Below are 16,105 nucleotides of genomic sequence, written 5' to 3' on the forward strand. Positions count from 1 at the left end.
TCTGCAGGCGCCGGATGATGACGTACTCCCTAAACCAGAGGGTGATTGGTTTCTGAAGAGGAGAGTTGGCGGCCGATGCGACGTGGAGCCGGGGCCTAAGTCCTCGCGGGAGCTGCGGTCTCTGGAGCGGGATGGCAGCGGAGCCGGCCGGAGTTGGCCCTAGGCTCACAGATCCCGCTCTCTGGCCTGAAACATGGCCCGGGGACCTGGCCCTCTAACCCGGCCTCGCCCCGACACGGTCGCCATGCCCAAGAGAGGGAAGCGACTCAAGTTCCGGGCCCAAGACGCCTGCTCAGGAAGAGGTGGGCGAGGGGCAGGGGCGTTGAAAGACGGGGCTGGAAGCAGGGCTGGAAGGCACCGTGGCGAGTGCTCGCCTGTCTGCAATGGGAGGGCGGCTGGGGCCCTCTGGGAACTTGGAGTGCGCAGGGAATTTTGGTGGGGAGTAAGCTGAGGAGGGACGCCTTTTCCTTTGAGGGTTGGTACTGTGTTTCAGTGACCGTGGCGGATTATGCCAACTCGGATCCGGCAGTCGTGAGGTCTGGAAGGGTCAAGAAAGCTGTCGCCAATGCTGTTCAGCAGGAAGGTAGGCTTCCAACGAGTCTTTTCAGACTCAGACAGTAAACTAGGTTTTTTATTTTCCTGGGGTTCTGCCTCAGTGTTTTTCTTACAGTCCTTTGGGGATCTTCCTGTAAACGTGTTTGCTGTCCTCCGTTGTTACTTAATATTCAGAGGAGGGGAAAAATTAGCCAAGAGCAGTAGAAGTTTCTGTAGCGGTAATATTTTGTCTTTCTATTAAAAAATAAGTCCTTGATTACTCTTCTGTGGTTTCCACTGCTTTCTTCCTGCTTATTAATCTTCTTCCTATTGTTCACATATATTATTCTTCACTTAACTGCTATTTGTGTAATAACCTTGAAGCATTTTTTTTTTCCTTTTTCCATGCTTCTCTTACTTTCAACCTTGAAACTTGTGTTTTTATAGTAAGTACTGTCTCTCGCCCAAGATTAAGGTTAAATTGGATTTAATTCCTCTCAACATTCTCCTCAGAAATTATGCAAATGAAAATAGCATTCACTTTTTGCTTTTATCCTGCGGGGTTTATAGTGGAGAATAATTCACTCCCTTATTTCAGGTCTGATGTGTTTCACTCCCTTATTACAGGTCTGATGTGTTTCTGCAATTTTGGAATCAGTTTGCCCATTGCTTTCCAATTTTTTGTATTTAAAATGCCTTTTTTTTTTTTTAACATTCTCAGCTTTCTTTAGCAGACTCCCACACTGCTTTTGCTTTTTTGTTTTTCTGTTTTCTTTTCCTCATGTATGCTGACACCGTGCCTAAGCCATAGGCTTAGGCTCTGCTGTCTCATTCTCTTATTTTTTTCTAGTAAAATCTCTCTGTGGCTTGGAAGCCTCCCAGGTTCCTGCAGTGGAAGCTCTTTCTGGGGCTGGTGAGCCCTGTGACATCATCGACAGCAGTGGTGAGACTGATGCCCAGGAGGAAAGCATCCATGAGAGAACTATCTCCAGAAAAAAGAAAAGCAAGAGGCACAGAGGTACAAGGCTTGCTTTCTTTTGGATTATTAGTCCTATCTGTGGTGATAACTTGAAGCTGTCACTTCTCAGTAACACAAGAGGTGATACCAGTAGGGAACCCGAGTTTGAATGTTAGGAGTAGGACAGGACTTTAATATACCAGGGCTTTCCACTTATATCTAAATTTGAGAGGAAAGGAGAGTCGTAACAGTCAGTATATTTCTGGAGCTGTAAACTGTAGTAGCTGTTCATTGAGAACGTATTATGATTGAGAACATTATCAGGTAAAATCCATTTAACAACAGGAGAACAAAAAGCCTTTGCATTTCTGGATTTCTGAATGTGTAAGGAAGAAAACTTTTGACAAAAATGTTCTTCTAAATATTTATATAACCAGTTTCATTTCAGTTAGATATGTATGTACTCTGCAGTTGTTAATGTCTGCTTTATGTCTACTAGGTACTGTAGTAAATAGAAACATGTGATATTTATGTATTAGTGGTGATAAAACTTACACAAGTGAAACAAAGAAAGTTAGATTAATGGTATATAATGTGCCAATCCATCATTCATTGGTTTGCTCCAGAATTAAAAACTCATACTCTTGGAATGGAGCCCAGAATACCTATTCTTTTTTATTTGTAATTTTTGAAAATCATTTACGTATTGGCTGCACTGGGTCTCTATTGCTTTTTGTGGGGGCTTTCTCTAGTTGCGGTGGGCGAGGGCTACTCTTTGTTTTGGTGTGTGGGCTTCTCATTGTGGTGGCTTCTCTTGTTGTAGAACACATACTCTAGACACGTGAACTTCAGTAGTGGTAGCACACAGGCTCAATAGTTGTGCACAGGCTTAGTTGCTCTATGGCGTGTGGAATCTTCCTGAATTAGGGATTGAACCTGTGTCCCCTGCATTGGCAGGCAGATTCTTATCCACTGCACTACCAGTGAGGTCTCAGGGTACCTTTTGATAAAGCTAAAGTGGTTCTGATGATCGGCTAGAGTCAGGGGGAAGTTAAAATAATAATGTATAGTTTTGGTCTCAGATCTATGAGAACTTTCACCTATACTTGAGAATCAGATAACAGACTTTTGCATTTGTTAAAATATTTTGAAATAATCAGCAAATTTGGAAAACTCAGCAGTGGCCACAGGGCTGGAAAAAGGTCAGTTTTCATTCCAATCCCAAAGAAAGTAGTGCCAAAGAATGTTCAAACTACAGCACAGTTGCACTCATTTCACATGCTAGCAAAGTAATGCTCAAAATTCTCCAAGTTTGACTTCAGAGTACATGAACCAAGAACTTCCAGGTGTTCAAGCTGGATTTAGAAAAGGCAGAGGAACCAGAGATCAAATTGCCAGCATCTGTTGCTTCATAGAAAAAGCAAGAGAATTCCAGAAAAACATCTACTTCTGCTTTGTTGACTATGCTAAAGCCTTCGACTGTGTGGATCACAACAAACTGTGGAAAATTCTTAAAGAGATGGGAATACCAGACCACCTGATCTGCCTCCTGTGAAACCTGTATGCAGGTCAAGAAGCACCAGTTAGAACCAGACATGGAACAATGGACTGGTTCAAACTTGGAGAAGGAGTACGTCAAGGCTGTATATTGTCACCCTGCTTATTTAACTTATATGCAGAGTACATTATGTGAAATACTGGGCTGGAAGAATGATAAGCTGGAATCAAGATTACTGGGAGAAATAGCAATAACCTCAGATATGCAGATGACATTACCCTTATGGCAGAAAGTGAAGGGGAACTAAAGAGACTCTTGATGAAGGTGAAAGAGAAGAGTGAAAAAGCTGGCTTAAAACTCAAATTTCCAAAAATGAAGATCATGGCATCCAGTCCCATCACTTCATTGTAAATAGATGGGGAAACAATAGAAACAGTGACAGACTATTTTCTTGGGTTCCAGAATCACTGTAGATGGTGACTGCAGCCATGAAATTAAAAGACACTTGTTCCTGGGAAGAAAAGCTATGACCAACCTAGATAGCCTATTAAAAAGCAGAGACATTATTTTTGTCGACAAAGGTCCATCCAGTCAAAGCTATGGTTTTTCCACGTATCATGGATGGTTGTGAGAGTTGGACCATCACGAAAGCTGAGTACCGGAGAACTGCTGCTTTTGAATTGTGGTGTTGGAGAAGATTCTTGAGAGTCCCCTGGTGACTGCAAGGAGATCCAACCAGTCCATCCTAAAGGAAATCAGTCCTGAATATTCATTGGAAGGACTGATGTTGAAGCGGAAACTCCAGTATTTTGGCCACCTGATGCGAAGAGCTGACTCCTTGGAAAAGACCCTGATGCTGAGAAAGATTGAAGGCAGGAAGAGAAGGGGATGACAGAGGATGAGATGGTTGGATGGCATCACCAACTCAATGGATGTGAGTTTGAGCAAGCTCCAGGAAATGGTGAAGGACAGGGAAGCCTGGCATGCTGCAGTCCATGGGGTTGCAAATAGTTGGACACGACTGAGCAACTGAACAATGACAATTGAAATAATCAGTAATAAATGAACTGACATTGCTTTGCAATTATGCCAGTTATTGTCAGTTATACCACTCTTTTCCAGAACCAAGGATGCTAATAGACATTCTTCTCTCTTTCTTGCTTGAAATCCCTGCCTATTGTCACCATTGTATCAATGTTAGATATTGCTCTTGATTTTCTTCTTTGGTTTTGAGCACGTTCCACAGAAGACCTTACAGATTTTTAAAACATCTTTATTGAGACAAAATACATCCCTTTAAAGTGTGCAATGTATGGTTTTAATATGTTCACACAGAGTTCTGTAGCCATCAACATGATCTAAGTTAGAACATTTCTGTCAACCCAAACCTAATTCCCTCCTAACACTCTTTCCCACCCATCCCTTCCTCCCAGGCAACCACCAAACTACTTTCGGTCTTTATAGATTCGCCTACTCTGGACATTTCATATAAATGAAATCATATATCATATAATATGTGGCCTTTTGCATCTGACTGCTTTGACTTAGCATAGTGTTTTCAAGGTTCATCCGTATTGTAGCGTACATCAGTGTTTCATTCCTTTTTATTTGACTATTATGAATAATGTTACTAACTCATGGACAAGTTTTTGTCTGAAGTATTTTCATTTCTGTTGGGTAGGAGTGAAATTGCTAGATGACATGGTAACTGTGTTTAACTTTTTGAGGAATTACCAAGCTTTCTTTATGAAGTTTCCATTTTATGTCCCACTAGCAATTCCACATCCTAGCCAACACTTGTTATTTGTTTAACTTTTTAAACTATAGCCATTCTAGTGAATGTGAAGTGGTATCTCATGGTTTTCATTTGCATACTAATGTTGAATATTTTATGTGCTTATTGGCCTTTTGTATATCATCTGTAGAGAAATATCTAAATCTTTCACTCATTTTTAAATTAGGTTATATTTTTGTTACTGAGTTGTAATAATTCTTATGTATTCAGGAGCCCAGTTACTTATCAGACATATGACTTGTGGTTTACAAACTCTTAGCTATAATTCATCTTTTACTTCCTTGCTCCACTTTACCCTCATTAAGGTCCTTTATTCTCATCAAACCAGTCTCCCACCCCCCTGCCTCTTTTTTCTTTTAAGAAAGGAGCGTATACAAAAGAAGAATGAATAGTATAATGAATCCCATGTGGCTATCACATACCTTCAACAGTTATCAACTCATGGCTGTTTTTGTTTTAGCCACTACCCCCTCACCCCTAATCTCAACACACACACGTGCACAATTAGTTTGAAGGTTTCCAGACATCCCATTATTATATCTGTAAATATTTTGATAATTATCTCCAAAAGATAAATGCTCTTTAAAAAATTATCACATGTAAAAAAGTTAACAGCAGTTTATTAATATCATCAAAATCTTGCTCAACTTATCTGTTTATTGCCTTCACATATGTTTTGTTTTTCTGAATATTCAGGCTTCATGTTAGCTGTTTATTTCACTTGGAATACTTCCTCTTAACCTATGCCTATCAAATTTTCTATGTCCTACATAACTTACCTACATGAAGCTTTCCTTTACTGATTCCATTTATGTTTTGAAATTTCTTAATAATTAGGTATAAAATATTTGCAAAAAAAGAATATTGGCAATTTTTATAATCACTGAATTTTGTCCCTAAAGATAGAAAAATTTTAACAGTACTCTGCTTTGTAAAAGTCATCACGATTCTCAGTGGAGGAATTACTGAAAGTTGTTTGCCTTCTGAGAGAGAGATTTAATGTGGGAGAAGAGGGCCCCAAGGGCTGTAGGCTGAGCCTTAAATGGTTGCTGGAGATTTCAAGAAGCATAGGAACCACAAGAAACAATGTTTTAGAAGCATTGGTCTCCATTATGAAGAACCTAATGCAAGAACCTAATTGACTTATAGAGCTGCAGGAAGCCACTAGAAAAGCAGATGCAGCTTCAGGGCTTTGCCCTGGAAACAAAGAAACCTTGGTTTTGGATAGCTATATGACTAAGTCTCAATTAAAGTTTAGAGTTAGACCAGATTCTGGTGTCTCTATGGAGTGTGGATTTTTACTTGAATCTGACATGTATTATGGACCTCAGGGTCAAGAGAATTAACACTAATAAGGTCTGAAGGAGGAAGAAGTGAGGATATGTCCTCACAGGGTGTCTTTGATTACTGGATGCCCGTGGCCAGAAATGTAGACCAAGCTGATAGTGAAACCAGAAACTAGAAGAAAAAAAACATATGTGCAAGCAATTATTGAGTAATGAAAATACATTGTAATTTACTTAGTTTTTTATTTTGTACTTTGAGGATTCCTTATACTATATAAAAATCAGTTTTGTTTTTTAAATGACTGAACTGAAGAAAATGATGGATGGGGATTGCAAGGGAAATCAAGGGTAGAATTTATAGTGTAAAGTTGGAATTTGGAGAAAACTGGATTTTGTTTACCTTGACTACATGCACAAAGTAATATGGGCCACAATAATATAGTAAAATGGGCACCGTAATATTTTCCTTATTTTCATATTATTGGAGTTGAGTGGTATAATGTATGCTAAGGTACTTTGAAAACTTCAAAATAGTGTGTAAATACTGGATAAATAAAGGCCTTAAGAACACAACCTATTCACTTGGGCAACAGGAAACCAAAAATTTTAGCAGCTGCAATAAGCAGGAAATGTGAGTTTGAGAGACTTCCTTGGACCTATTTAAACTATTTTCTTAACTATGCAAGCCCTGGGAGAATTGAAATGATTAGGGATCTTTATATGTGCATATAATAGAAGGTCAAAGGTTATAGTTCTTTTTTCTATTTCAGAAGACCTGAACGGGACTGGAGGAGAAGAGTATCCCATGGATATTTGGCTATTGCTGGCCTCCTATATCCGTCCTGAGGACATTGTGAATTTTTCCCTGATTTGTAAGAACGCCTGGACTGTCACTTGCACTGCTGCCTTTTGGACAAGGTTGTACCGAAGGTGCGACCACAGAAAGCTCACTATGTTATCTGTGTGGCTGATTTCATTGTTTTTGATTTGATGCTACTCCCTGGATGGTGACCTCTTCACTTTCTCTAATTCATGCCTGGGCATGAACGTAGCTTTGACTTCCTTGAGCTCCTCTTTAAAATTGATATTAATTCATTCAGGTAATTGTCTTCCCTATGATTACCTCCTTACCCCCAAGCAGAATATTTATTAGGTTGGTACAAAAGTAGTTGCCGTTTCAGGCAGTGAATTTTAAATCATTGTAACTAGGCTCAAACATATCTTTGTTAATCAAAATAGAAACCATTACATTCAAAACATTTTTGCCAACAAGAAATAAGTTTGTTTATTCCTGTAGCATGAAAATCTACGCCTCCGGATTCAGTGAACTCTTGGAACGCATTTCTGCCTCCTGCTGCTTGTGGAAGCGTTTTACCTGCAAAAAGTTGTTGAGATGCTTGAAGAAGTGGTAGTCAGTTGGCAAGAGGTCAGGTTAATATGGCAGATAAGGCAAAACTTCATTGCCCAATCATTCAACTTTTTTTTTTTTCTTGTTCAACTTTTAAAGTGTCAGTTGTGCAATGTGCATTCAGGCATTGTTGTAGAGAATAATTCTTGGGCCCAATCTATTCACCAATGCTGGCTGCAGGCATTGCAGTTTTTGGTGAATTTCATCAATTTACTGAGCATACTTCTCAGGTGTAATGGTTTTGCTGGGATTCAGAAAGCTGTAGTGGATCAGATGGGCAGCAGACTACCAAACAGTGACCATGACCTTTTTTGATACAAGTTTGGCTTTGGGAAGTGCTCTGGAGCTTCTCAGTCCAGCCACTGAGCTGGTCATTGCTGGTTGTTGTATAAAATCCACTTTTTATCGCATATCACAATCCGATTGAGAAATGGTTCATTGTTGTCGTGTAGAATAGTAATGTAAAGTGAAATCACTCCGCTCAGTCATGTCCGACTCTTTGCGACCCCATGGACTGTAACCTACCAGGCTTCTCCGTCCATGGGATTTTCCAGGCAAGAGTACTGGAGTGGGTTGCCATTTCCTTCTTCAGGGGATCTTCCCGACCCAGGGATCGAACCTGGCTTTCCCGCATTGTAGGCAGACACTTTACCCTCTGAGCCACCAGGGAAGCCCTAGAAGACGACAATTCAGAATGACAATTTTTTTTATTTTTGGTCAGGTCATGAGGCAACTACTTATTGAGCTTTTTCACCTTTCCAATTTGCTTCAGATGCCAAATGACCATAGAATGGTCAATGTTGAGTTCTTCAGCAACTTCTCCTATAGCTGTAAGAGGCTCACCTTTGATGATGGTTCTCAATTGGTTGTTGTCAACTTCCACTGGTTGGCCGCTACACTCCTCATCTTCAAGGCTCTCGTCTCCTTTTCAAAACATCTTGAACCACCACTGCACTGTGATTGGTAGCAGTTCTGGGCCAAATGCATTGTTGATGTTGTGAGTTGTCTCTGCTGCTTTATGACCCATTTTGAACTCAAATAAAAACCGCTCCAATTTGCTTCTTGTCTAACATCATTTCCATAGTCTAAAGTAAATACAAAATAAACAACAAGTAATGTCATTAGCGAAAAAAAAAAAGTGAGAAATGTACACTAAAATGATGTATAATATATCCACATTTATTTAAGAATGTATTCCAATATGAAGTGGCAAAGTTCAACATTGTAAAATCCCAGTTACTTTTGCACCAACCTAATACTTTCAGCAAAAGTAAGGTCTCAAAAATAACTGTTTTTGACTTTGCTTCAGAGGTTTATCTTAGCTAGAATTCTCAGAAACTATAGATGCCCATCTGTTTATCTTTCCAACTGGGTTGGTTGTTTCTTAGATTTGCTAGTCATCTTGATTGCATAGTCTTTGCATTTATGTGGCTCTGTATAGTTGCAGTGGTGAGGAGAGTGAATGATGTGATTAATAAGAGGGCTAACTTTTGATGCTGGGTTAGAAGTGAAATGAAGATTATAAACTGTCGGTAAGAGTATGGTGGAAGGGGATGTTATCAGGGAGTAGAGAACTTTCTGAGACATATGACAAGAGAACCTGGTGGATCTTCTCCAGTGCAAGTTCTTTTGAGTAACTGAAGTATATTGTACTAGTATCAAGTCAGAGACTTGCCCTTTTTAAAGTGAACTAGGATTTAAAAATGTTAAATGAATAGAGAAGTGCAGGATTATAAGGTATATATGAATTGGGTTTTGCATAACAAAGAAAAGTAGCTGAGAAGTGAAGGAGATGGTGATTTGTGTGTGTGTGTGTGTGTGTGTGTGTGTGTGTGTGTGTGTAAGAGAGAGAGACCACATGAGAGCACTAGGGACAAACTAACTACTGCCAGTGGACTAGAAATGTAAAGTTTGTACAGAGCCCAGGAGTCCTAGGAGACGCCTAGAACAGAAGAGACAGGTCGCTTACTGGTAGGAGTAATGTGTCATGTTTCAGACACTACACACTGGATGCCTCTCTGCCTTTGCGCCTGCGACCAGAGTCAATGGAGAAGCTGCACTGTCTTCGGGCATGTGTGATCCGATCTCTGTACCATATGTATGAGCCATTTGCTGCTCGAATCTCCAAGAATCCAGCCATTCCAGAAAGCACTCCTAGCACATTAAAGAATTCCAAAGTAAGTGGGTATTAGTGGTAGGGTTTAAGAAATGGACTCTTGTATGACGGGCCTGTTATGATGGCTTGTTTCTAGCTTTCTTAATGGGGTGGTCTGGGGCTGTAGATACCAGGCTGCTCGGGGACTAATATAAACTTTCTGGGCTTGGGGGTATCGTTTCTCCAGGACATTCCTGCTGTGCTGGGCTGGCTTATGTTATCTTTACCTTAAAGCTTTCTTGTGCTTTTAGCATATTCCTTATTCTCTTTAATTTATTTTCATGCCTTATACATTGAACCACTTTAAATGGTTTGATGGTTTGAGCAAGGAAGAACACAGTTCTTCCTTGGTAGATGTAAACCATAATTCTCAAAAGGTGCTTTAAATCATGATATGCTAAGTAACTTCAGTCATGTCCGACTCTGTGCAACCCCATAGACTGTAGCCTCCCAGGCTCCTCTGTCCACGGGGTTTCTCCAGCCTAGAATACCGGAGTGGGTAGCCATTTCCTTCTCCATTAAATCATACAAAAATATAAAACAACTTACTAATTTTCTTTTTCTAATGTGACCTTGACATCTGGAATGTCACTTTCTCATTGACCTTCTTAAAAGATTCTGGTGTAGACTTCTTCAGCATTTGCAAAGTGCCTATTGTTGCCAGGCTCTGGGATGGATTGTTTCAGAGACTATAAAGTATTCCCACTCATAGACTTTAGCGCTCTAAAATTCTTCCTGTGTTCTAGGCCATTATTTATATCTCTGGATTTCCCCAGTAGTTTATATTCATTTATACATTGTATTCAAGTTTCATTGTATTTTTCTGATCTGTAAGTAGGTCTGTAAGCCTGTGGTCCATTTTGTCCTTTGTTCCACCATGAGGTATCTGTGAACACACCTTTGCCAAGCTAGACTATTATAGCATATATGATTATTTAGGCAAGTCGATGTCTCCAACTTTTTTCTCATTCAGCTAATACTATTGTCCAAACTTTGTATCTTTTGAGTTTGTGAATTATTTTTTTTTTTTATTCTGTTCCTACCCAAAGTCTGATGTTCTTTAGTACTTCGTAATTCTATTTTGTTTTTTATGCTTTGGATGTTAATGATTCTTTTTCCCTAGTTCAGCTCTAGTGTAAGAACATTCTACCTGATACATATTGATTAAAAGAGTACTGTTGATTTCAAGATCATCATGGTTCTTCCCAGGATTGTAAACTGAGGTGATCAGGGTCATTGGCTGAGCTCAATTTAATGTCACACTAGTTGATGGACTTAGGGCAGGGTTAGAATGCTGAGGGGGTAGAAATTTATTCCTTCTCATAATATGAGTAGACAGAGTATCTTTTCACATTTATAGTTTTCCTTCTCCCAAAGACCTTTGATCATCGCAGGTTAACTGTGGTGAGGTGGGATCACCCCAAAGCTGACCGTGGCTGGGTGCTAATCAGTTGCTGGGAGCAGAGCAGCACTGGGCAGACTTCATGCTGGACATCCTTGCGGCTCCAGTGCACAATGCAAGTGCTACTCCTAAATCTAAAATGCCCATGTCTTCATATTTTTATAATTGTATATTAATTTTTTAAGTGGACTACTAACAGTGGTGATAACAAAAATCTTAACCGAGACAGGAAGCCTAGGCCACCTGTCTGCTGTTTTTGTGTCCATTGTTTAGAGATCTGGAGGATGTGGGACTTGCAGTGGCCTATGTCCCATGCATTGCCTTGCTAGTATAACCATAATCGCATGGCATTCAGGAAGTTGCCAGCATGCCTGAAGGAAGTTGTCACATGTTGCTGGACTCCACCTTTTCGTATTTGATTCTCCCTCTCTCTCTTTTCAGTAGCATAGCTTGTGTGGGACACTGGAGCCGTTGTGTTGGCAGCAGAAGTGTTTGCCCCTTAAAGCCAAGCCCATTATTTTTGATGGAACAGCAGGACGTACAGGGCATGTCTGAAGGGCAGGACAGCTGGCACGGCGGACGACCCACCCCTTATCCCCTGGGAGGTACTTAACTTCTTGTGTTAACCCTAGCTGTAGCCTGACTTTCCTTGAGGGGCTTACTCTAGATTGAATTCAGCTCAGCTCTGTAGTTTCCATACTGGCTGTCTGCTCCCAGAAGGTCCTGAGTGGTTTGCTCCTATTACATTCAGGGTTGGCTATCTCTGCCTGTTTTATGGCTTTGTTATCATCTTATCTGATGGCTACTGACTGCCCTTATATTTTAATATAGAGTAGTGGCCTGCTGAATGCCCCAGTCTCTAGAGACCGTGTTTCTGTCTTTAAAGATGAGAACAATAGGGGTTGACCTTAATAGCATCTGAGGTTGACTTTTATCGGTACCTCTTCTCTTTACTGAACAGCCTTGGGGTTATCTCTTCTCATGTTGCACCAATGTCAAATTGGGGGGTGAGGGGGCAGGATATGGGGGTTTCTATCTGTGCCAAAGTAAAATCTCAGCATTGGAGCCATGGCTGTCTTTAGAGCTAGCAACAGAAAGGTTATTTTTATTTTCTTACAGTGCTTACTTTTCTGGTGCAGAAAGATTGTTGGGAACAGACAGGAACCAATGTGGGAATTCAACTTCAAGTTCAAAAAACAGGTATGCGTTTTTATCATCTCTTTGCTTTTCAGATAATACCTTGCTCTGATTTTACTAAACATAAAACTGCCTTTTTAAAATCAGATACTACACATTAAAACTTATAATAATGTCATGAAAAGAAAGAGGGAATTATTTTATATTAAAGAGGCACAAAGATTTAATAGCTCAATGCATAGAGTAAACCTTGAGCAGATCCTGGATTAATGAACAATGAGATACCTCTTTATGTATAAAAGACATTTTTGGTACAATTAAATTTGAAGATTCTGTGGATATTAGATGATATGAAATTATTGTTAATTTTTTTAGGTGCCAATGTTACTTTCAAATGACTTTGCCTCCCCCACCTCAGAGCTGTGATTTTTTTTTTAAACATGTGAATATATATATATTTATAAAATGAGAGATGTGAGAGGAAAGAAAACAAATATGGCAGAATATCCAATGGTAAAGGGTATACAGGAGTTTATTGCATGGTTTTATTAATTTTTCTGTATACTTGAAGACTTAAAAGTAGGGGAAAGGAGAGAACTTGTTAAAACAATGTATTGAGGTTATTTGCCTAGAATTTTTTTTCAAAGAAAATGTATTTGTAAACAATAATAATTCACATGGTTGTATATATCTGAGGCAATTTGAGGAAGCCATGGGGAGAGGGACTGCCAAGAGTGTTTGCAGGAAGAGCAGATACTATTGTACCTTTCTTTCTGCTTTTTGCTTGGACTGTACCTGAGATCTTGGCTCCTGAGAGGACCTGTTCTGCATGTGCTTGCATGTGTTTCCTCATCTTTCAAAGGGCTTTCCTTGATCTGTGTAGAAGCTGATATATATATTAAAGAGAGAAGAGATAACAGAAAAATGGATCTCAGCAGCTTTAGTTAAGCATTTTCATTGGTGGAGTCTTAGAGCCATAACATTTCCTCTAATCCATGAGAGTAATTCTTAATTCTTCTCAGTCCCCAAGATTAAAGAGCAAGTGTATGGGAGGATTGCAGCCTCCCATTCAGTACGAAGATGTTCATACCAACCCAGACCAGGACTGCTGCCTACTGCAGGTCACCACCCTCAATTTCATCTTTATTCCAATTGTCATGGGAATGATATTTACCCTGGTAAGTGGAGACAGGATGTCATCCTCAGTTCTTTCGTAGACTGTCACTGTACCTAGAGTTTGAAAGATTTGTATATTTAACCACTGAGGAAGAAATATTTGAAAAAAATTATTGTTTAAAATAATTTTAAATAAAATCTGAAAACTGACTTTTATATTAGGACTAGACTTATTTGTGGAGAAGTTAGTTATGTCTGAGAATATTTTACCTCTGTTTCCTTCTCCATAGTGAATAGAATGGTTTTATATCTCCTGTGTTGTGCTCGTTAATGTTTGAGAAACATTATCCCATTAAGGTTAATGGTAAAGCATGGGCACTATATGTCAGGATCTGAAGTATGCATGTGGTATCATAAATGGAATATTAAAATGTAGGGTTACCAGCTCTGTCCTTTGTGTGATTCCCTTGACTATTCAAGGTTTAGCTAAGAATTAGATTAGTAAACAACAAATATGCCTCTGGTATATTTTCCATATTTTTAACATTTTTAACTGGATTGGCAACTGGAGAGTTCATGTAATTTATCTTTTCTGTATTTTTGGCTAATTTTCAGAGATACGTTCCCCTCCACATTGAAAATAGCTTTATTCTTTTTTTAATGGTAAAATAAGTAATGCATACTTCATGTGAAGAATTAAATAATACATAAACATGTTGAGACAGTAAAGGTAACTTAGACTTGTATCCTATAACTGCACTTAACTTCTGGGGAATTGTTCTTTAATGTTTCTGTTAATATATACATGTATATACCCACTGTCTTAAATAATTTTGTGTAATTCAAAGTATGTCATATATCTGTTTTTATGGTAGGCATCTCATTAAGCCACATTAATGACTCATTTATATACTCATATTCCATATTCTTCCTATTCATACAATTCTCTATCTATCTATATATGTTGATATATAAACACATTTAGAGATTTTGTGGTTTATTTTCCCAAAAAAAGTCATCAGATCCCTCATCAAAATCCCTTCAAATCATCTCTTATAGCTCCAATCCAGTTTTTAAAAATTGTCACTGATGGTACTCTATGTGCACGTATCCTAATATGTGCAGCCATTTGAGAGGCTTTCTTTAGCACAGTTTAAATATATGAAGCTAAGAAAAACTTATAAAAACCACTGTTAATTTTTAATATTTTTGCAAAGGTGCTGGTAGTGTAACTTAGAGATTATTTTGTGGCCTAGTCCATGTCAATTGTCTAGACTGTTTCATTTCAGAGTGTGTCATAGGAAAACGAGGTTGTTAAATTTGGGTATTGAATTTACTTTTCCCTCCCAGTTTACTATCAGTGTGAGCACGGACATGCGGCATCATCGAGTGAGACTGGTGTTCCAAGATTATCCTGTCCATGGTGGTCAGAAACTGCGCAGTGAACAGGGTGTGCAAGTCATCCTGGACCCAGTACACAGCGTTCGACTTTTTGACTGGTGGCATCCTCAGTATCCGTTTTCCCTGAGAGCATAGATACTGCTTCCTGTCACTGAGGGCAGCCTTGAGCTAGGCCAGTCCATTTGTAATCAGATTCCAGTTTGGAAGGGGCAGCTGGATTGTATATCTAGTCAATAATCACATGCTCTTTAGGTTTCTGGGGTTCCTGGTAGAAGAAAGAGAAGGATTGAATCAGGAGGAAAAACAACTATGATTTTTAAACATATTTTAATGTAAAATTTTGCATTTGAAAGGAGAAACCTGGCCCTATTTTCTGTGTTAAACCCCATTTGGTGCTACTGAGTTTGTTCTTTATTCTTTTACCCCAGCCAAAGTGGATGATCTTGCTTTAGGGGAAAATTAAACTCTTAAGTCTCCAAACAAGGAAATTTTAGCATTCCTTTATGGATCAGAGTAACCTTAGAGGCATAAAATTGTTGCTACTCTTGCTTTCAGTTTAGCTGCCCCTCAAATTCAAGTGAATATTTCCTTGTTTCCCTTTACCCTTATCTAGAAATAAAGCAGGTGACAGGGTTTTCAGAATCTTAATGAGATTGACTTGTGTATCTTTCTTTAAAAATATTTGTTGCATAAATTTTTTTGGCCAGTTTTGAATTTTAGGTTTTTTTTTTTGCATGAAGCTGATAGTGGTGATGATAATGATTTTGTGCTATATTAGGAACTTTTCATAATGTCTCTAGTTCTCACGACCCCACAAGGTGGGTGATACTGTTCCTATTCTGTGGCTGAAAAACGCAATCAGTGACTTACCCAAAGCTATCCTGTGCTGTGGCTTAAGTTGCTCAGTTGTGTCTGACTCTTTGCGACCCCCATGGACTGTAGCCCGCCAGGCTCCTCTGTCCATGGGGATTCTCCAGGCAAGAATACTGGAGAGGGTTGCCGTACCCTCCTCCAGGGGATCTTCCCAACCCAGGGATCAAACCCAGGTCTCCTGCATTGCAAGGAGATTCTTTACCACCTGAGCTACCAGGGAAGCCCACCAAAGCCATAATACCCAATAAATGGCAGAGCCAGGACTCTGACCCTTTGCTATGCCACAATTAGAATGGTCAGTCTCATTATTTTTATGGTAGATGTCAGCAAAGGGAAGCAGGCAAGTGAACACAGATGGAAAAAATAAAAGGATGAATAAAAAGGTGATTGTGGTAAACCGTATCCCTAATCAGCCTAAATAGTATATAAGATTCATGAAAGAATCTTATAAATATATGTTTCTAAGTAAAATGTAAAACCATTTAAGTTACTGCAGGAAGAATAGCGATTAAATTGTTAAAAAGGCATTTATTATGCTGAAG

The 16,105-nt window shown here is 39.3% G+C and overlaps 1 protein-coding gene across 8 annotated transcripts; it reads left to right on the forward strand.

Moving 5' to 3' along the window:
* Nucleotides 1-41: 41 nt before the first annotated feature.
* Nucleotides 42-15,338, forward strand: TMEM183A (transmembrane protein 183A). 8 transcript variants are annotated; one of them, XM_061381842.1, is made up of 9 exons: nucleotides 74-302; nucleotides 494-583; nucleotides 1,385-1,552; nucleotides 6,845-7,001; nucleotides 8,252-8,476; nucleotides 9,476-9,656; nucleotides 12,156-12,236; nucleotides 13,196-13,351; nucleotides 14,640-15,338. In XM_061381842.1, exons 1-9 carry the CDS (start codon nucleotides 194-196, stop codon nucleotides 14,823-14,825), a joined length of 1,353 nt encoding a protein of 450 aa, XP_061237826.1. In that variant the 5' UTR covers nucleotides 74-193; the 3' UTR covers nucleotides 14,826-15,338. The 8 variants fall into 8 exon arrangements, 7 of the variants coding, with proteins under 7 accessions (XP_061237827.1, XP_061237831.1, XP_061237826.1 ...); XM_061381841.1 differs by having other exon boundaries at nucleotides 76-302; nucleotides 6,842-7,001; XM_061381843.1 differs by lacking the exon at nucleotides 8,252-8,476 and having other exon boundaries at nucleotides 42-302; nucleotides 6,842-7,001.
* Nucleotides 15,339-16,105: the final 767 nt, after the last annotated feature.

This window comes from Bos javanicus, chromosome 16 (assembly GCF_032452875.1).
Source record: "Bos javanicus breed banteng chromosome 16, ARS-OSU_banteng_1.0, whole genome shotgun sequence".
NCBI lineage: Eukaryota > Metazoa > Chordata > Mammalia > Artiodactyla > Bovidae > Bos > Bos javanicus.